Source organism: Caenorhabditis elegans, chromosome V, assembly GCF_000002985.6.
Source record: "Caenorhabditis elegans chromosome V".
NCBI classification, from domain to species: domain Eukaryota; kingdom Metazoa; phylum Nematoda; class Chromadorea; order Rhabditida; family Rhabditidae; genus Caenorhabditis; species Caenorhabditis elegans.
Window position 1 is genome coordinate 3402583 of NC_003283.11, and position 20290 is coordinate 3422872.

Sequence of the window (20290 nt, forward strand, 5' to 3'; positions counted from 1 at the left end):
ACAAATGAACACATGCCTTTTCACATTTTGTTCTTAATACTAACTGAGAATGAACTTCCTGTTGGTACTGACACTAATTGTGACTATAAGCGTGCAGAGTAACCAAGAGGTAGGTTTTCACACTGAATTATTGAATTTTTTGATTTTTTCTGGATTTTTAAAATTAAATCTATGTTATTTTGAACATGAGTGAGTTGACGGCAATCGTTTTTTTCTTTTTTTGAAAATGGTTTGTTAAAAAAAAACAAGTATTGCAAATTCAGATTGACCCGAAAAATTTTCTGACAAACTTTGGTAAACAAACTAAAAACTATAAAATGTATTCAGAATGCTAGTCTGGATCCTTGCAACGACTTCTATGATTATGTGTGCTCAAATGACACCAGAAGCATCACTAAGCTTAACTTCACAAGTTTATTCGAGGATCGTGAGATACTGGTAGTAGGCTCCCAGCCATTCATATAATAGTACCCAACAATTTTCCAGAATCCGAACATCTCATTTTCGAATAACGGTTCCTACACCACATTAAATCAAATTCTTGAGCCGGATCGCTTAATGAAATGGTATATGACAGTCAAATCATTGGATACGGCCATTGTGGATATGGAATATTTTTTCGAAACGCATTACGAATATATTAAAAAGAAGAACAATTCTGAGAAATTCAGTTTTATGGTGGAGACCCTGAAAAACGTTAATCTGACGGTAAGAAAATCCCGTAAATTTTAAGAATATGTCAAATTTCACGATAAAATATTTTTGCTAGCCCTAGTTTCAAAAAAAGCGAGTGAATTGGATTTTCTTCTAACTCTAAAGAGAAAATGTAATATTTTTTGGAAAGAATTTAGTTTTCTAATAACAATTTGAGAGCGAATTTCACATACTACATTTTCAATATTTTTTATATTCCAGTTGACAAATATTTTCTACAATTCTCTCTACGCCAATATTGAGGTCCTCAACCAGCTTAATCTCCCAGCCTCCGAAGAAAACAAATTTCTTCATCATATCTTCAATATGTTAAAAAATAATACTATCGAGGAGATTTGGAGCAGTTCTTTCTCTGATGAAAGTAAAAAAGAGTTTGACAAAAAAAACTGGAAAATTCAAAAGTATTTTTTGGACTTTTGGATTATAATAATGTCACAATACTAGAGGAAACTAAACTCATTTACGAGACGGAATATTAACGACTCAAAAGTTTATTGCCACCAGAGTAAGTAGAATATTGAAGACCAACTTTTAGAATTTGATTTCAGTGATCTTGACACTGAAATTGCGGAGAAAATCCTCCGTTTAGGAGCCATTGATACCGCGACAAAGTACTTGGCAAAACGAATTCCGGGCTATGAACCGGAGTTTTTGTTCTCAGCTTTTGCGTCGAATACGGAAAATGAAGCGTTTAAGCACAACTCAGCTATTTACAGTGGAATTGTCCCTCGAAATGATTTACAACAACCCATGTTAGCGGTAAGGGAATATTCAACATTAATTTTGATGTTTATGTCAGTCATGGGTGTTAATCCTTTTTGTTGGCTAACGGTTTTTTAAATCTGAAATTCTGACGGCTTGAAAATTGCCGGGAAATACCAAGGCTGTTTCGTATTTTTCCAGATAGCCGACACCTTTTCCGTGCTTGCCCATGAGCTCATGCACTTTGTCTATCCAAGCGGAACAGAGTTACTGACTCCTAATGTTACAAAAGCAGCAAACAAGTGTACACAAGATGAAGTCAAGATGATGGGTGACTCTGATGCCGTGGTGAGCTAGCAAATTTCTACTTTTTTCACATATGTGCTTCACTAAAATTGCCGATTTCAGAAACCAATAGATGGATGGTTCAGTAAAAAGGTCACTCATGAAGATTTAGCAAACATAATGGGATTAAGGATGGTTATGAAGATGGCGGCAAAGAAATCGGTGAATGAAGAGCAGGTAGGATATGTTTTAGCAGGTTTTCTAGATACATTGTTAATAAATTAGGTAGGAACATGCAGACAAAGTTGTCGGACGCTAAAGCTTTCGGCAACCTGCGACCAAGTTCATTGAAAAAAATTGCCCTTTTCTAAAACCCTAGGAATTACCAATTAAACCAGGGGAATTAAAATACGTCAATGTATTTGTTACAAGCACAAGAGTGAAACAAAGCATATTTCATTGATTTGTGTAGATCACCCAATCAGGTACTCATAATTAGAGCTGGTTCCCGGAAAGCATCTCACCGTCAAAAATTACATATTTCAGCTGAAAAATGCGCTTGAGACAATTTTGGGCGGATTATGCATCCAAGGCAAACCAAAAAACTCAATTCTACCACATCATCATCCCTTTGAAATATCCATCAACACTGCAGTTCGCCAGTATCCATTGTTCAGTTCACTCTATGGGTGTCGCCCTGGTGATCGAATGTTTGCTGAAGCGGTACGGAATTTGAGATGAAACAAGAATATACAGTATAACAATTCCTTTCAGGAAAAGTTTTGCAATCCACTGGGCGGCGAGGTGAATTTGGAAGACTATAAAATCAAGAATGATACTGAAGATATTGGTGGATTCTTCAATTATATAATGGATACCGCAAATGCATTTAATTTTTCTATCGAAAATTGAATTTTTGACACCACCATTCAACATTTACATGCAAAATCACGATGATGTTTAAACTATCTTACTTGATGTTTTCCCAGCGTTTCATTGGTTTTTGTATGTTATTTATAACCGTTTTTATGCATTTTTCATCAATTGTATGCTTTTAGTTTATAAGTTTTTTTTCTTAAAAATACACTTTTCAACCAATAAAATAGTCTGTATTGATTCAAAGTATTCAGTTCATCTTTCTACACTTCTACGACTTTAGAGGGTGGTACACTTATTCAAAATGGCCCCGCCACGCTCCACCATGATCTCGCCACTCGCTTCAAAAAAATTTGTTTTTTGATGAATTTATTAGAATTATCTATAAAACATTGGTCTCCTTTTTTTATCAATAACAATTGGTCTGGATCTTGGTGATTTAGAGATACATTTGACATTGGGAGAAGTTTGAAGAACAAGGTTGCTCCGACATGTGGCGTACAAATGAACACATGCCTTTTCACATTTTGCTCCTAATACTAACTGAGAATGAACTTCCTGCTGGTACTGACACTAATTGTGACTATAAGCGTGCAGAGTAGACAAGATGTGAGTTTTTTACATTAAATTACTGAAAATGTTTATTTTTTTGTTTCAAATTTCATAGATTTAACATATAATTTGTTGCTATTCTGACAAACTTTGCTAAACAAACTACAAACTACAAAATGTATTCAGAATGTTAGTTTGGATCCTTGCAACGACTTCTATGATTATGTGTGCACAAATGACACTAGAATTATCACTAAGCTAAACTTCACAAGTTTATTCGAGGATCGAGAGATATTGGTAGTAGGCTTCCTGCCATTCATCCTATAGCACCCAACAGTTTTTCAGAATCCGAACATCTCATTTCCGAATAACGGGACCTACATCACATTAGATCAGATTCTTGATCCGGATAGCTTGATGATATGGTATTTGAAGATCGAATTATTGAATACGACCACTGCGGATTTTGACTATTTTTTTAAGATGCATAGCGAATATGTTAAAAAGGAGAACAAATCGGAGAAGTTCAGTTTTGTGATGGAGACCCTGGAAAACGTTAATGTAACGGTAAACATTTATTTTCAGGACAAGTAATGGTGAAGCATATCACATATTTTTCCAGTTGACAAATATTTTCTACAATTATCTCCACGCAAATATCGAGGTCCTCAACCAGCTTAATCTTCCAGCCGCCGAAGAAAACAAATTTCTTCATCATATTTTCAATCTGCTGAAAAATAATACTATCGAGGAGATTTGGAGCAGTTCTTTCTCTGATGAAAGTAAAAAAGAGTTTGACAAAAAAAACGGAACAACTCAAAAGTATTTTTTGGACTTTTGGATTATAATAATGTCACAATGCTAGAGGAAACTAAACTCGTTTACGAGACGGAATATTATCGACTCAAAAGTTTATTGTCGTCAGAGTAAGTAGATATTTGAAGACAAACTTTTAAAATTAGTTTTCAGTGATCTTGACACTGAAATTGCGGAGAAAATCCTCCGTTTAGGAGCCATTGATACCGCGACAAAGTACTTGGCAAAACGGATACCGGGCTATGAACCGGAGTTTTTGTTCTCAGCTTTTGCGTCGAATACGGAAAATGAAGCGTTTAAGCAAATCTCAGCTGTTTATGCTGGAATTGTCACTCGGAGTGATTTACAGAAACCCATGTTAGCGGTGAGGGAAAATTGAACATAAATTTTTAGGTTTATGTCAGTCATGGGATGTTAACCCTTGTTGTTAGCAAACGGTTTTTTAAATCTAAAATTCGGTTGCCACAAGACTTACCTGAAAATGCCGAGTCTATTTTGCTCTTTTCCAGATAGCCGACACCGTTTTTGTGCTTGCCCATGAGCTCATGCACTTTGTCTATCCAAGCGGAAAAGAGTTACTGACTCCTAATGTTACAAAATCAGCAAACAAGTGTGCACAAGATGAAGCGAAGAGGATGGGTGACTCTGATGCCGTGGTAAGCTTTTCAAACTATTATACTTCCAGAAAAAAAATCGACAGTTTCAGAAGCCAATAGATGGATGGTTCAGTGAAAAAGTCACCCATGAAGATCTCGCAAACTTATTGGGAATGAGAATGGTTATGAAGATGGTGGCGAAGAAATCGGCAAGTGAAGAGCAGGTAGGAGGATATGTTTCAGCAAAATTAATGTGCGCAGATTTGTCGAACCCTGAAATTGTCGGTAACCCGCATACAAAAAAATGACAAAGTAAAACAAAGAACATTTTATTGATTTGTGTAGACCCCCAATCTCTACGAACTTGTTCCCGGAGAGCAAATCATCGCCAAAATTACATGTTTCAGTTGAGGAATGCGCTTGAAACAATTTTGAGCGGATTATGCATCCAAGGCAAACCAAAAAACTCAATTCTACCACGTCATCATCCCTTTGAAATATCCATCAACACCGCCGTTCGTCAGTATCCATTGTTCAGCTCACTCTATGGATGTCGCTCTGGTGATCGAATGTTTGCTGAACCGGTACGGAATTTACGATGAAAAAGGAGAATACGATATAACAATTTTTAGGAAAAGTTTTGCAATCCACTGGGAGGCGAGGTGAATTTGGAGGACTATAAAATCAAGAATGATACTGAAGATATTGGTGGATTCTTCACTTATATAATGGAAACCGCAAATGCATTTAATTTTTCTTTCGGGAATTGAGCTTTTTGACACAGCCATACACAAAAAAACACGATAATGTTTAAACTATTTTACGTTATATTTTCCCAGCGTTTCATTGGTTTTCTTATGTTATTTATAACGGATTTTATGCATTTTTTATTAATTTTCATACTTTTATGCTTGTATTTTTATTCTTGAAAAATATTCTTTTTAACCAATAAAAAACTTAAAGGGCGCTTGTGTTCAAAGCATAGAACGTGTGAGTGATGTAGTTGTTTGAAAATCTGCCTGAACTTCCTGATACAATTTTCCAAGTCTCTGTTTGAGATAGGAATAGAAAGAAGCATCTAAATAGTATCCAGAATATAATGCAAAGTAACGGCATTCGAGATGCAACTAAAATAGTTTCTAATAGTAAGAACGAATAATTTTGCCTATAAAATGTGATTAACCATGGTTTCAAGTAACTTTGGCTTTTCTGCTTTTATTTATTGGTGATTGGTGGATAATTGCAATTTTTTCGTAAACTTTCGTAAATTTCGTAAACTTGACAACTAAAAATTGGTTTCAGTTTCTAACGTCAAGGCCATTTTGAACCTGTCAAACAAGGAACAAAAATTGTAAACAGTGAAAGAACGCTACTATATACTTGGATCATACATCGTTCTTATCACCAGCACGTAATCTTTGTATAGGTATGACCTTAACGTTTCCGTTTTTCTACCTGTAAGTTGTTTGATGTTCATAAATATATTCATTGTCACCGCCCACATCAAAAACTATATATCTCTCTTCTCATATCGCATTTTCAAAACCAAAAACGAACCTTTTATCATTGCAAGAAAATGTTTACCTATGTTGATCTTAAAACAAAACTAGTTCCAATATTTCATCACTGAGATATTGACTCATCATTTTCACTTCCTCAGCGTTAGTTTCGAGAGGAGGATAAAAACCCCACGGCTAAACACAAATTGTCTCATTTCTAATTCTGGCAATTTTCTTTTCAAAACCCATGTTCCTTTTTCAGCTAATTTACACATTTCCAGAGAAAAACATGGACATTTTGGCTGGAATGAAACTTGAAAAACTTGACAAGTCGTTGGTCGACGCAACTGAAGCTCTTGCAGGAAAACTCGTCGGATTCTACTTCTCAGCTCATTGGTGTCCACCATGCCGCGGCTTCACACCGATTCTTAAGGTATTTGCCTAGTCTGAAAATTTCATAACCACATCAAGTTTCAGGATTTCTACGAGGAGGTTAATGAAGAGTTCGAGATCGTCTTCGTCTCTTCCGATCGTAGCGAGAGTGACCTGAAAATGTATATGAAAGAGTGTCACGGTGACTGGTATCATATTCCGCATGGAAATGGCGCCAAACAGTAAGTTATGATAATCTTTGTCACCTCTCTAACAAACTTTTCAGGAAGCTTTCCACTAAATACGGAGTTTCTGGAATCCCAGCCCTTATCATCGTCAAGCCAGACGGTACTGAAATAACCAGGGATGGACGGAAAGATGTTCAAATGGGAACGAATCCAAAGGCCATCATCGCCAAGTGGAAGGATTAAGGAAAATCTGCACTGATTTTTTGCGAAGGATTTTTGTTTAAGTAATAACCAGCTATCTTGTGTTCTTAAAGTTTTTCAAATAAAATACATTTTATATTTTGTATGGAAAGTAGCATTAAAAAATTACCATATAAAAACGAGGTTCCAAGATTTGTAAAGGAGGCGCGTCTTACAATTCAACGGCACAACAACGTCGTTGTTCTCAAGATACCCTTCAACAAAATGACCCACCCGGTCGCCAGCATCAGTTTCTCATTTTTGTTCTCTTTTTCGTTTCTCTAATGTCCCTTCTCGCGTCCTCTGTTTCTCAGAGCTTTTTCTGCCAATTTATCATGTAGCAAGGGCTCGTGCGCCCACTGCGGGGAGGTTGCACCAAAATGGAAGATGGCAAAAAAGGGGATCCCAAGTGTCCCCTTTTGGTGCGGTCTCTCTCTTGCATCAAACTAAACAGCTTTTGAAAATTTTAATTTAACTGAACGTTGTCTGACGCACGACTTTGAAATGCCAATAGCTCTATGCAGTAGTGGAATTTTTCAGTTGATCACTCAAAAATTTCCAGCTACAACGCCTAGGAAAACTCCGGGAAATCATAGTCTCTACCACAAATTTCAATATATTTAGTACCCCTTATTGCTGTTTTACAAGAAAAAAATTTCAAATTTTTGTGACCAAATGAAGAACCAATCAGCCAAAAATAATTTCGGGACCCTGGAACTAGGCCACGGAAATAGCCAAAATTGTGTAGATTTACGGAACGTACCCTTAAGTGGGTATGTCTGTGTCTCTTCACCTTTCCTGTCACACTCTGGGTAATACTGATGTATCTGTTTCTTTTTCACTAGTTGTAAGGAAAACAGTGTTCTTTGACCAGTTCTCTTTCTCCGCTGTTCCCTCTTTTTCTCTGCGGCTCTCGATGAGGCGCGGAGTGCATATTTTTTCGTTCTTCACTACTGCATGTGTCTGCTGGGTTCGTTTCAATCGCCTCTTCTCCCTCCTTTGCTCGCAAAAAAAAAACGTTTTTGGAGAGTCGTCTGAAGCTTTTTCTCTTTATTTCTTTATATCATTTAATTAAAATCTTAAAATTTTTGTTTCAGGGTCGTCATGCCAAAAACGGAGCTGCTCCAAGTTATATTCGATCAACCTGACGAAGTGTTCCTCCCGGGACAACCGATTTCCGGGCGAGTGGTGCTCACAACGAAGAAAAAGTTGTCGGCTCGTGCGGTGAATATCAAGATCGTGGGATTGGCTCACACCAGCTGGAAGAACTACGAAAATTCTTGCAAACTGTAAGGGATTTAAAACTAAAAACTATTGTAACAGAGCTACAGTTTTTTTTCAAAAAGTTGCAAAAACTCAATAATTGCGAATTTTTTAAAACAATTTTTATTATTTATGATGTCTGATCTTTTTAGCACCATGAAAGACAATTTACAATTTTTCCCGCTGGCCCTACTCCATTTTTGAAACAATTATTCGAAGTTTTATAAAAACAAAGTATACTAAATTTGAATGTTCAGTTCGTTCCACCGAATCGTATCCTATCGTCCACATGGTGTTTACTACTCTGCAAATGTGAAGTACCTCGACTATACCCAGCTTCTTTGGACTTGTGGAGAAGGACCGGTAGGTATTACAATAAACACGTGGTGTCAGACTGTCCCATAACGGTACGATCTACAATAAATGCGTGAATTGAGACGCAGAGTTTTCAACCAGTGTCACACTTTTCCGGGCGAAAAATTCACCCATTTTTGTAGATCATAGTCTAACACCACGTGAATACATATACGGTATAATCTCTATTAGTGTTATAACATTGCCTCACTTGGAAATGGTAAATCTCGGTTCATTTTAAAAATAACAATAAAAAATCAATTGCATAACTATAGAAAAGGAATTAAAAATTATTTTTACAGTTGACAGTTTTTCCATAAAACTAAAGAGAACCGAGATATGATCAGTCAAAGTTGAAAAATAGAGTGCAGCACTTATTGAAATAGAAGGTGCATAAGTACATACATATTTTTTAAGAACACATGTTTGCTATCATATTTATTGAGACAATTTTATAAGTTTAGATCAAACTAAAAAAATTCAAAATTTCAGAAAGAGTTGAATGCTGGAGAATACGCGTGGCCATTCTCCTACACTCTTCCTCTCAATATTCCACCGAGTTTTGAGGGAAAATATGGATATTTGAGATATACTGTGAAGGTAGAAGTGGATCGGCCATGGCGTGTGGATAAGGCCAAGAAGATGTGCATAACTGGTATGATTTACAACTTTTGGAAATGTACTGAAAACAATTTTATTTTGCAGTTTCTCCATTGCTCGATCTAAATGTCATCCCGCACTCGCTTACTCCAATCAACACCCAGGCGAGTGAAAATCTCGGTTGCTGTTGCTTCAAAAATGGATTTCTCGAGATGAATGTAAACATCCCGAAAACTGGATTCGTTCCCGGCGAAACTGTCCCCCTGAACATCCATCTGATCAACCACTCCTCTTCAACTGCTAAAAAAATCGAAGCAAAAATTCTGCAGCAGTGCAAGTTCACTGGATACAAGGATGGTGCCACTTACAATTATGGTGGTGATGAAAATATGTCCGAAAAGGCCCAAAGAATAATGTTCGACACGAAAACTGTCGTCAGGGAAAGTCAGAAACTGGTAGTGGCTGCCAAAAATGAGCACAAGTTCGTTTTGGAACTCCGTATTCCGTCTGTAACTCCAACCATCAATCAGTTCTCCCCTGTGGTTACTGTAGAGTACCTTATACAACTTAAAGTGGACACCAGTGCAATGTCACATAGTGAAGTTCGTTGCGAAACATCAATCTTACTTGGATCAGTCCCTATTCGCCAGTGCCTTCCACCTTCTTACTATCAACAGGATCCAAGTGTACTACCGAGCAAGCCAACTCCAATTGGAGAAGGAGTCGCTCCACCACCAGGTTATGGGTCCCTACCAATGACCGACGATTCCGAGAAAGGCACCGATGCACCATATCCACTTGGCTTGTACCCTAATGTCAATGATGTGAATCTTCCATATCCAAGCGTAGTTCAGGATGGTAATGCAGTGATTCCAAGTGGTAAGTTGCTTACTATTAGATTTATCGGAGGTTTCTTCAATACACAAATTTTCAGCTCCACCGCCATCTTACCAAGAATCAATGTATGGAAAAGGAGGAACCGTGCTCGACGCCAAAGAAAATGAACCATATGTTCCGAAATACCCAGTATTCAACAATTTGCCAGTCTATAACCCAACTGCTCCACCTCCAGAATAACAAAGTTTAATTTGATTCTGTCTGTTTTGCTGTTTATCGTACTCAACGCTTTCTTTGCCTGTATTCAAGCTACATATTTACCTCATGTTTCAATGACCATTCAACTTTCTTACGCATAATTTGATAAATTATTTGTATTCGTTTTCTATTTTCCTACTTGGCCAGAATTTAATTTAAACTTGCCGTTTCAATTCTTCTGCTTCCACGTGCGTTTTTCCATAGTTACTTATAAAAATTGCACACTTATGAAAAGGAAACCATTGGAATCATAAAACACTTACACAATTGCAAAAACTTTCTACTCATCCAGATTAGCAAAATATCACTTAATTGTTATGTTCCCGCAGTGAAATTCGCGGTTTGCCGAATTTTTCAAGATATTAAGCGGTAAAGATCAAAATAATGTTTTTATAGCATTCGATCAGACATCTCGCAGATGAAATACTTTTTGAACTCTTCAGATTTGCACGACTACTTCCGTGTTTCATGCCACAAAGATCCCTATCAATCGCCGGAAACTAGTTTCTTGTCATCTTGACCTTGGGTCACTGGTGAATTCTTTTAAAACGAACTATATTCGTTTTTCAAACACTTTTGAGTAGTCTATCTCTTGTGAAAGAAGAGAAAATGCAATCACAAGACCCTGTTTATTCACAAAACGATCCACTATTGGTAGATAGTTCAAACAGGTATGCTCTTATTTTAAAGTCTTAAATGAGTCTCATGAGTTATCTAACAAAACCAACGAACATCTTTTGATTGATTATTACCCTTTGTTCAAGAAAAAACACCAAAAAATATTACGTGCAGAAATCTGTTAGCTTTTGAGAAAGCCTTTTAGAACTTCTAGAGAATTTTTCAGATCGAAAAAAAGAGATCACTGGAAGTCAATCGCTAAGATTGCTACAGTATTCATTGGAATCCTGTTCATAACATCGGAAGTTGTTGGCAAAAATAATGAAAACAAACACGGTAAGCATAGGGGTTTCTGTTGGAAAGTAGAGATAGTCGTGAGTTTATATTAGTTTTGCAAAATATGATAATACCCGAACTTGAAATTAAATCACGGACATATTATAAAAAATGTTCCTGAAACCCAAACGAAACCTGCTTAAGTGTTTTTTTGATTCTTGTGATGCTGAAATAATTTTGATGAACTGTACAAAAGAACATCGTTGCCTCAATTTCAGTTCCACTGTTGCATCGTACACACTTCAAAACACAGATAAAAATTATACAGTTGAGACCAAAACCGGGACAAAACTCTGTAAAATTCACGTATGACATTATCAAGAACACATATTCACACGACAATGACGATGGCTCCCAGTTTAGGCCATTTGTTGCTTCTAATATTGAACGAGTCGTAGACAAGGAGAATAATGAGACATACTTATATCCTGAATATCCTCTTGAGTTTGCACATGTACGTTTTTAATTGTTTCAACAAAAATTGTTAATGTTTAAATTTTAGATTCATTGGGTTTTTAATGTGGAGATTCCTGGAAAATCAGTAGAAAATATAATGGTCCAAGTTCCCGGAATGGAAAATATTACCCGTGATGAAGGAGAAGTATATGCAAAAACTTGTTTCAATCAATTGGATGTATGAAAAAAAAAACGGTGAAACTGTTTTAATTTATGTTTTTTAGTTTCTTCCAAATAAGACTGGCAATATTATTCCGATGAACAAAACCCTGGCATTGGATCATAATATTGATTATGTAACGATGAACGTAAGTATTTCCAATGTTTGTCAATATAACCATAAATTAATCTCAGATTATAATACACAAACCTATTAAATTTTTGAAAACCAATGCAAAGGAAAGCAGTGGGGTAACGTTTTCAATCGAAGTTTACTGGAGTGAGTAATGTTGACAAATTACAAACTATACTAGGTTACTTTGGTTTTTTAATATTAGGGTGGAGTAGCGGCAGTAGGGAAAATGTTAAAAAACCAATTCTTTGGTCCTAAAATGACCAAAAATCATGATAAAACTTTTCAAAATATTTTTGAAAATTATTTATTTACTTTCAAAAAGTGGCAATTACTCAGTTTTTGTCACTCATAATTTTGGAAGTCGACCAAAAAAAATTTTGTTTGAATTATTTGTATTAAAACATTGTAGGGGTCGAAACATGAGATATTTCTTTAAATTTCTCAAAAGCTCGTATTTTTAGAAAATTTTGGCAATTTTCCAAAACTTTGACCGGAAATTATGAAAAATCTTTTTGGAAAATTTTTTGGAGTGTTTTATTATGATATTCGGTTGTTTCGAATTATTATAAGTGCATTTAGACAAAATTCCCACTGGCGCTACTCCACCTTTAATGTGCCTTTTTCAGAAACAGTCAATTTTCCAACACCAGTATCTTCCAATACGACTACGTCTGAAAAGTTCTCTACATCTTCAAGATCGAACGATACGGGTGAGTGTTTGAAAATCTTAACAACAATTTACATTTTTGACTCTTTGACTTCTGACACCTCTCAATGAATGTATGTTCAGAACTACTTCGTCGTTCTGAAGAACTTAAAGAACAGAGCGAATATATTCAATTGCAACCAGAGTCAGGACAAAATCATGTCAAGTTCACTTACGACATTATCAACAACATTTATTCACATGATAACCAGGATGGGTCACCAGTTAACCCGAAACAAGTCTTTAACATTAAACGAGTAGTAGACGAGGAAAACAATGAGGCATACATAGGTCAGGAAGCCCCTTATAGACGGTCAAATGTATGCTATAAACTTAAAAACCCATGTTTATGACTGATTTCCAGATCTACTGGATGTTCGATTTAAGGAACAAAGGAAGAAATGTTGAAAAAGTAGTGGTCAAAATGACCGGAATGGACGATATTACCCAACACCGAGCAGGAACTGTTGAATGCTGTTTAAACTATTTGATAGTCTGCAAATCTGACAAACTTACTCGATTCATTAAAAAAGTTTCAGAATTGCACTGGTATCCCGATTAATGAAAGTTTAACAATTGAGCAGAATGTTGGAAAATTATACATAGAGGTGAGCGAAAAAAAGTATTGCAGTCATAAATCAGTTTTAGATTGCACTTCACAACCCCATTAAAGTATTAAAAACCAATGTCAAAGGTAGAAAAAGTGTGGAATCTTTTTCAATTGAAGTTTACTGGAGTGAGCCCTTTTTTCAATTATATTATCTTACTGTGTCGCCAGAATGATTGTTTTGTATATTCAGAAGACGAACCATCTTACCCATTAACAACTACTACGGCAGTGACTGAAATGAATACTAAACCGAAAACAATTGCTACATCTTCAACTTTGGAACTTCCAAGTGAGTGTCACCAAATTGGAGCATTGCGATAATTAATAAATACACTCAAAACTAAAAAAAACTCGTGGAAGAAACTCGTTTAAAAAAACCAGTGGAGTATACGCACAATTCCCAAAACTTAGGAGAAACAAATTTCCCACCTTTTTTGTACTTTCTCTGTGAATATACCAAAATCGGGAGCTCAATCAGTATCACGTGCCGACAGCTCACGGGCTCTGCGCTATACTTTATTTACCTCGTACCGTACTTGTTAAAATTCTATAGAGTATTTTTAATTGAGCCTTAATTCTATTGTGTCCGGTGGAATGGAGTGACATTATACTCACAATCAGTCGGTTTTTGTAAGAGCATAATTTGATATTACACCTTTGAAGAAGAAGGAGGGAGCATAGACTTCAGAGCAATAATTCATATTGGGAGTCACATAAGTTTTGTAAGGGTGGGCGTAGGGACTTTGAGGAGTTGGCGGAGAATGTCTTAAGAATTTGTTTAGGCCTGAACATGGCTAGGCAACTAACTTTAATTATGTGGTGTTCAAACTTGAGCTTATAATCAGTAATTAGACCAAAGTTTCGAACAGTGGAGGATGGGGTAATGGGGACACCATAGACAAAATATGAATGGTTTTTTGTTGCGAGTGCCGAGTGCTAGTAAACCCGACTTACTAGTTGGAAACCTTCTCACTTTAATTTTCAATTGGGGTCGACACTTTATTCATCCTGATCACTACAAGTGTTGCCTAAAGTTTGAGAGGGTCAACCCTTTTCCACCCATGTGCACCCCTATCTTTTATCAACTATCATTTTCAGAATTGCACTTTCAATACGATAACACAACAACAACTTTCACAGAAGAAGAAAAGCTGATCGATTTGAAGCCCACATCAGAAGCAAACTATGTGAAATTTTGGTACAATATTGTAAGGAACACGTATTCACAAACACACACAAATGGATCTCCAGTTAAACCATATTTGGTTGCTAATATTGAAAGAACTATAGATACACGACTTGGCGAAGTATTTTTACATAAAAAAGAACGGAGTGAACATTGGGCATCAGTGAGTTTTTCAATTCTGAAAGAAATTATATTAGGTTTTTCATTTTCAGATTGCATGGTTTTTCAATATAGATGTCAAGGGGAAATTAGTTGAAAAAATAATAATTCGTATGTCAGGAATTGAAGAGTTGATTCTTAATTCTGGGACAACTCAAATTGGCGAAAATTTAAATTTAATATCGGTATTTAAAAAGTATGCAGACTGAGAAAATATGCTGATTTTTTAGAAATCTACCAGAATTCCAATAGAACAAAATTTGACGATTGACAATCCCCAATTAGAAGTTTTCTACATAATGGTACATTTATTATCAAAATTATCGATATGTGCATTTTTTTATATGAAATTTTTAAGGCGCTCTGGACAATAAGTTTGGACGCGAGAGCTTTCAAAGCTGATCTGGAGGATGGGATAAACTCGGAAAGTTTTTCAGTCGAAGTGTTCTGGAGTAAGTCGGTTGGAACTTTTGTTGTGTTTAGGAATGAGTTGGGAAAATATGTATCTCTTACTTTTAACAATTTACAACCTCAAGTTTTTTTTTTTAATTTTTGATAAAATATAAGAAACTATGTTGTTTTCAGAATCGAAACAGGATCACAATCAAACTACTATTTCAATCTGAAGCTGAATTTATTTTAATTTTCCATTAATAAATATGAACCAATTTATTGTTTTGAGAATGAATGCACAGCTGCTACAAGGTGCCGATAGTGTCTGAAACATAGAGACTTAGTCGAGTATTTGCTCATTTCATTGACTATCAACAAGGAAAGTGTGAAAATATTGTTCATCTTTGGTGGGAATATAGTCATTTGAATCTGCAACTATAAGCTCCAAAGCCACCACGCAGAACATTGTTAAAATCAAAGGGGCTTCAGCCTGAGTCCAACCGTAAAAATGCTTTGAAAGAGATAGGAAACGTTAAAGATCACACTGTTTTTGTAGCATTCGATCAGACATCTCGCTGATGAAATACTTTTTGAACTCTTCAGATTTGCACGACAACTTCCTTGTCTCATGCCACAATGATCCCTATTAATTGCCCGAAACTAGTTTCTTGTCATCTTGACCTTGGGTCACTACCGAATTGTTTTAAAACGAACTATATTCGTTTTTCAAACACTTTTGAGTAGTATATCTCTTGTGAAAGAAGAGAAAATGCAATCACAAGACCCTGTTTATTCACAAAACGATCCACTATTGGTAGACAATTCAATCATGTAAGTACTTTTTTAAAACTTTTGAGTTCCATGAGTTATCTAAAGAAACCTAGAAACAGCTTTTAATTGTTTTTCAACCTCTGACCAAGAGAAAATCACTGAAAACTATTACGTGCAAGTCTCTAAGAGCGATTCTAAAGTGTCCCCATTAGAGAACTTCTAGAGAGTTTTTCAGATCGAAAAAAAGAGATCATTGGAAGACAATCGCTAAGATAGCTACAGTATTCATTGGAATCTTGTTCATAACATCAGAAGTTGTTGGAAAAAATAATGAAAACAAACACGGTAAGCACAGGTATTTCTGTTGAAAAGTAAAGTGAGTGGTGTTACAGATTCTCTTGCAAATCAAACATTAGGAGATAATGCAACAGAAGCTAATAGTCGTGAGTTTTATATTAGTTTTGCAAAATATGATAATACCCAAAATTAAAATTAAATCACGGACAGATCATAAAAAATGCTCCTGAGACCCAAACGAAACATACTAAAGTGATTTTTTTATTCTTGTGATGCTGAAATAGTTTTGATGTTTTTGACTGTACAAAAAATATCGTTGCCTATAATCAATTTCAGTTCCACCGTTGCATCGTACATACTTCAAAACACAGATAAAAAGTATACTGTTGAGACCAAAACCGGGACAAAACTCTGTAAAGTTTACGTATGATATTATCAAGAACACTTATTCACACGATAATGACGATGGCTCCCAAGTTAGACCATATGTTGCTTCTAATATTGAACGAGTTGTAGACAAGGAAAATAATGAGACATACTTACATCCCGAATATCCTCTTGAAATTGCACATGTACGTTTGTAGTTGTATTAACAAAGATTGTTGATGTTTAAATTCTAGATTCATTGGGTTTTTAATGTGGAGATTCCTGGAAAATCAGTGGAAAAAATATTGGTCCAAGTTCCCGGAATTGAACATAATGCAGATGATGAAGGAGAAATATATGCAAAAGTTAGTATCAAACATTTAGATGTATGAAAAATAACGATAAAACTGTTTAATTTATGTTTTTTAGTTTGCCGTAAATAAAACTAGCAATAATATTCCGATGAACAAAACCATGGCATTGGATCGTAATATTGATACTGTAACGATGAACGTAAGTATTTGCAATGCTTGTCAATATAACCATAAATTAATCTCAGATTATAATACACAAACCTATTAAATTTTTGAAAACCAATTCAAAGGAAAGCAGTGGAGTAACGTTTTCAATCAAAGTTTACTGGAGTGAGTAATGTTGACAAATTACAAATTTTACTAGATTACTTTGGTATTATTATATTAATGTGACTGTGTTCAGAAACCGGCAAATATCCAACTCCACCAGTATCTTCCAATACGACTACGTCTAAAAAGTTTTCTACATCTTCAAGATCAAACGATACTGGCAAGTTTCCCATTGATTCTGCAACTTAGCTTGTTCTTAGGCTCAGGCTTAGGTTTAAGCTTAATAGGAAACCGTCAGAAAGGTCCATTCGATAGCCCATGTCTTAAAACGGTCACTCAAAAATTTTCAGCTGCGAATCTCCACAATCAAGCTCACGGCGGGATCTCAAAGACTCTAAAATAGCACTGTAACAAAGCACTGTAATAAACTAAGAAACAATTTTCCTAATTCTCCTTGGTAGCTCATATCTCCGTGTATAAATTTTTTACATAAAAGTAATCAACTGATAAGTTGTTGATATTTTTGTAAAGAACAAGTTTGTAATTGGAAAATTTTATCGAAAACAATTTTGCTTCAGATAAAAACATTAGAATAGCAGTAGCAGCATTAAAATAGTAACAACAGTTGCCGCACTTCACACGCTTCTATCTGAAACAACAATTTTTTGATAAAAACTTTCAACTACAGACTTGTTCTTTACAAAAGTATCAACAACTGATTAGTGGATAACTTTGCTGTAAAAAATTATCCGCTGAGATATGAGCTACCAAAGTGAATTTGGAAAATTGGCCCTTCAATGCTTGTGCTATTTTAGGATCTTTGAAAGCCCGCCGTGAGCTTGGTTGTGGAGTTTTGCCGCTAAAAATTCACGGGTAACCGTTTTAAAATATGGGCTATCGAATGGGATAGATCTCATATGCAAGTCCGATGGGCACCTTCTGACGGTTCCCTAGCTTAGGCCTCTGGCACTTCTCAAACGTTTTATTTTCAGAACTTCGTCGCTCTGAAGAACTTAAAGAACAGTACGGATATATTCAATTGCAACCAGAGTCAGGACAAAATTATGTCAAGTTCACTTACGACATTATCAACAACATTTATTCGCACGATAATGAAGATGGATCACCAGTTAACCCGAAACAAGTCTTTAACATTAAACGAGTAGTAGACGAGGAAAACAATGAGGCATACATAGGCCAGGAAGCCCTTTATAGACGGTCAAATGTATGCTATAAACTGAACAACGTTTGTTTATGACTGAATTCCAGATGTACTGGCAGTTCGATCTGAGGAACACAGGAAAAAATGTTGAAAAAGTGGTGGTCAAAATGACCGGAATGGACGAAATTACCCAATATGCAGGATCTGTTGAATGTTGTTTGAATTATTTGATAGTCTGCAAATCTGACAAACTAACTTTATTCAATATTATTTTTTTCAGAATTGCACTGATATCCCGATAAATGAGAGTTTAACAATTGAGCAGTATGTCGGAAAATTATACATAGAGGTGAGCATTTCCAGTATCTGCTAGTATTACAGTCATAAATCAGTTTTGTAGATTACACTTCACAGACCCATTAAAGTTTTAAAAACCGATGTCAAAGGTAGAAAAAGTGTGGAATCATTTTCAATTGAAGTATACTGGAGTGAGCCCTTTTTTCAACTATACTATCTTACTGTGTCGCCAGAATGATTGTTTTGTATATTCAGAAGACGAACCATCTTACCCATTAACAACAACTACGGCGGTGACTGAAATGAATACTACACCGAAAACAATTGCTACATCGCCAACTTCTAAGGATCCAAGTGAGTGTCACAAAATTTAAACGTTCTGTGAAAAAATGTACACTCGAAACTTTAAAAAAATCTTCGTGGAGTATACACACAATTCTCAGAATTTAGAAAAAACTAATTTTCCACCATTTTTGGATTTTCTCTGGGAATCTGGCCCCCAGTAAATATCACATGCCGACCGCTCACGGGCTCCTTCGACGATCCGACCCATCCACAGCGAAGGTTAAATAGTGAGGTGTGGAACTCACCCGTGAGGTGTCGGCATGTGATATTGACTGGGGGCGATGTTCCTGTGTAGTAGGTCTGCTTAACCATCGAAATAACTAAATTTTGTGTCATTTTACCAATAGTAAATTTTTGGTGAAAAAATCAACAGTTTTGGTCAAAATTGTACTGTCAAATTTTTGACGTGTGCGGCAAATTTCAAAATTTGCCGAGCTCGGCAAATTCGGCAAATCTACTTATTTGAAATTTGCCGCACACTCCTGGTACATACGAGGTAGACGTCTTGCTAACAAGATGCGTTATCAATTATTATTTTCAGAACTGCATCTTCAATATGATAACACAACAACAACTTTCACACAAGAAGATAAGCTTATCGAATTGAGGCCCACATCAGAAGCAAACTATGTGAAATTTTGGTACAATATTGTGAGAAACACGTATTCACAAACACACACAAATGGATCTCCAGTTAAACCATATTTGGTTGCTAATATTGAAAGAACTATAGATACACGACTTGGCGAAGTATTTTTACATAAAAAAGAACGGAGTGAACATTGGGCATCAGTGAGTTTTTCAATTCTGAAAGAAATTATATTAGGTTTTTCATTTTCAGATTGCATGGTTTTTCAATATAGATGTCAAGGGGAAATTAGTTGAAAAAATAATAATTCGTATGTCAGGAATTGAAGAGTTGATTCTTAATTCTGGGACAACTCAAATTGGCGAAAATTTAAATTTAATATCGGTATTTAAAAAGTATGCAGACTGAGAAAATATGCTGATTTTTTAGAAATCTACCAGAATTCCAATAGAACAAAATTTGACGATTGACAATCCCCAATTACAAGTGTTCTTCATAATGGTACACTTTTTTATCAAAATTATCGATATGTGGATTTTTTAAATGAAATTTTTAAGCTACATTGGTCAACAGATGAGAATCAACAGATGGACGCGAGAGCTTTCAAAACTGATCTGGAGGATGGAATAAACTCGGAAAGCTTTTCAGTCGAAGTGTTCTGGAGTAAGTCGATTAGAACATTTGTTGTGATTAGGAATAAGTTGGGAAAATATGTCTTTTAACATTTTACATACTCAAGTTGTTTTTTTTTGTTTATGATATACTATAAGAAACTATGTTTTTTTCAGAATCGAAACAGGATCACAATCAGACTACTATTTCAATCTGAAGCTGAATTTATTTGAAATTTCCATTAATAAATATGAACCAATTTATAGTGTGAAAAAAAAAGAAAGTGTGAAAATGTTGTTCATATAGTCCTTTGAATAAAAATCTGCAATTATAAGCTCCGAATGTCAGCCCGCAGA

The 20290-nt window shown here is 35.6% G+C and overlaps 4 protein-coding genes and 2 pseudogenes across 7 annotated transcripts; all 6 read left to right on the forward strand.

Annotated features, from left to right (window-relative positions):
* The first annotated feature begins 48 nt into the window (after nt 1-48).
* On the forward strand, nt 49-2579 carry T20D4.9 (annotated as a pseudogene). Its single transcript has 9 exons — nt 49-109; nt 328-438; nt 487-708; nt 916-1219; nt 1263-1473; nt 1618-1764; nt 1825-1938; nt 2248-2424; nt 2476-2579. Coding segments are annotated over exons 1-9 (1451 nt in total).
* Nucleotides 2580-3126: 547 nt separating this feature from the next.
* T20D4.8 lies at nt 3127-5311 on the forward strand (annotated as a pseudogene). The gene is made up of 9 exons: nt 3127-3186; nt 3316-3426; nt 3475-3696; nt 3752-4055; nt 4099-4309; nt 4455-4601; nt 4652-4765; nt 4949-5125; nt 5174-5311. Coding segments are annotated over exons 1-9 (1484 nt in total).
* Nucleotides 5312-6319: 1008 nt separating this feature from the next.
* Nucleotides 6320-6946, forward strand: T20D4.7 (Thioredoxin domain-containing protein). Its single transcript, NM_071553.7, has 3 exons — nt 6320-6473; nt 6518-6654; nt 6699-6946. The coding sequence occupies exons 1-3, from the start codon at nt 6330-6332 to the stop codon at nt 6841-6843; spliced, it is 426 nt and encodes a 141-aa protein (NP_503954.2). The 5' UTR covers nt 6320-6329; the 3' UTR covers nt 6844-6946.
* Nucleotides 6947-7937: 991 nt separating this feature from the next.
* arrd-22 (Arrestin C-terminal-like domain-containing protein) lies at nt 7938-10276 on the forward strand. Its single transcript, NM_071554.7, has 5 exons — nt 7938-8129; nt 8361-8466; nt 8950-9112; nt 9163-9936; nt 9992-10276. The coding sequence occupies exons 1-5, from the start codon at nt 7945-7947 to the stop codon at nt 10132-10134; spliced, it is 1371 nt and encodes a 456-aa protein (NP_503955.1). The 5' UTR covers nt 7938-7944; the 3' UTR covers nt 10135-10276.
* A 451-nt stretch (nt 10277-10727) lies between these two features.
* Nucleotides 10728-15190, forward strand: txt-11 (PAW domain-containing protein). The gene is made up of 17 exons (NM_001322511.2): nt 10728-10823; nt 10997-11106; nt 11325-11560; nt 11609-11740; nt 11787-11870; nt 11917-12001; nt 12484-12567; nt 12648-12883; nt 12928-13056; nt 13103-13171; nt 13212-13299; nt 13364-13462; nt 14272-14522; nt 14572-14703; nt 14749-14820; nt 14877-14970; nt 15104-15190. The coding sequence occupies exons 1-17, from the start codon at nt 10762-10764 to the stop codon at nt 15142-15144; spliced, it is 2004 nt and encodes a 667-aa protein (NP_001309474.1). The 5' UTR covers nt 10728-10761; the 3' UTR covers nt 15145-15190.
* A 455-nt stretch (nt 15191-15645) lies between these two features.
* On the forward strand, nt 15646-20197 carry T20D4.3 (PAW domain-containing protein; the record flags this gene model as incomplete). 2 transcript variants are annotated; one of them, NM_001322513.3, is made up of 18 exons in its annotated part: nt 15646-15742; nt 15918-16027; nt 16075-16125; nt 16316-16551; nt 16600-16710; nt 16775-16858; nt 16905-16989; nt 17063-17149; nt 17922-18154; nt 18199-18324; nt 18372-18440; nt 18492-18579; nt 18644-18742; nt 19275-19525; nt 19575-19706; nt 19752-19823; nt 19880-19985; nt 20111-20197. In NM_001322513.3, 18 exons carry the CDS (start codon nt 15681-15683, stop codon nt 20149-20151), a joined length of 2043 nt encoding a protein of 680 aa, NP_001309654.1. The 2 variants fall into 2 exon arrangements, with proteins under 2 accessions (NP_001309654.1, NP_001309655.1); NM_001322512.3 differs by having other exon boundaries at nt 15681-15742; nt 16600-16731; nt 20111-20151.
* Nucleotides 20198-20290: the final 93 nt, after the last annotated feature.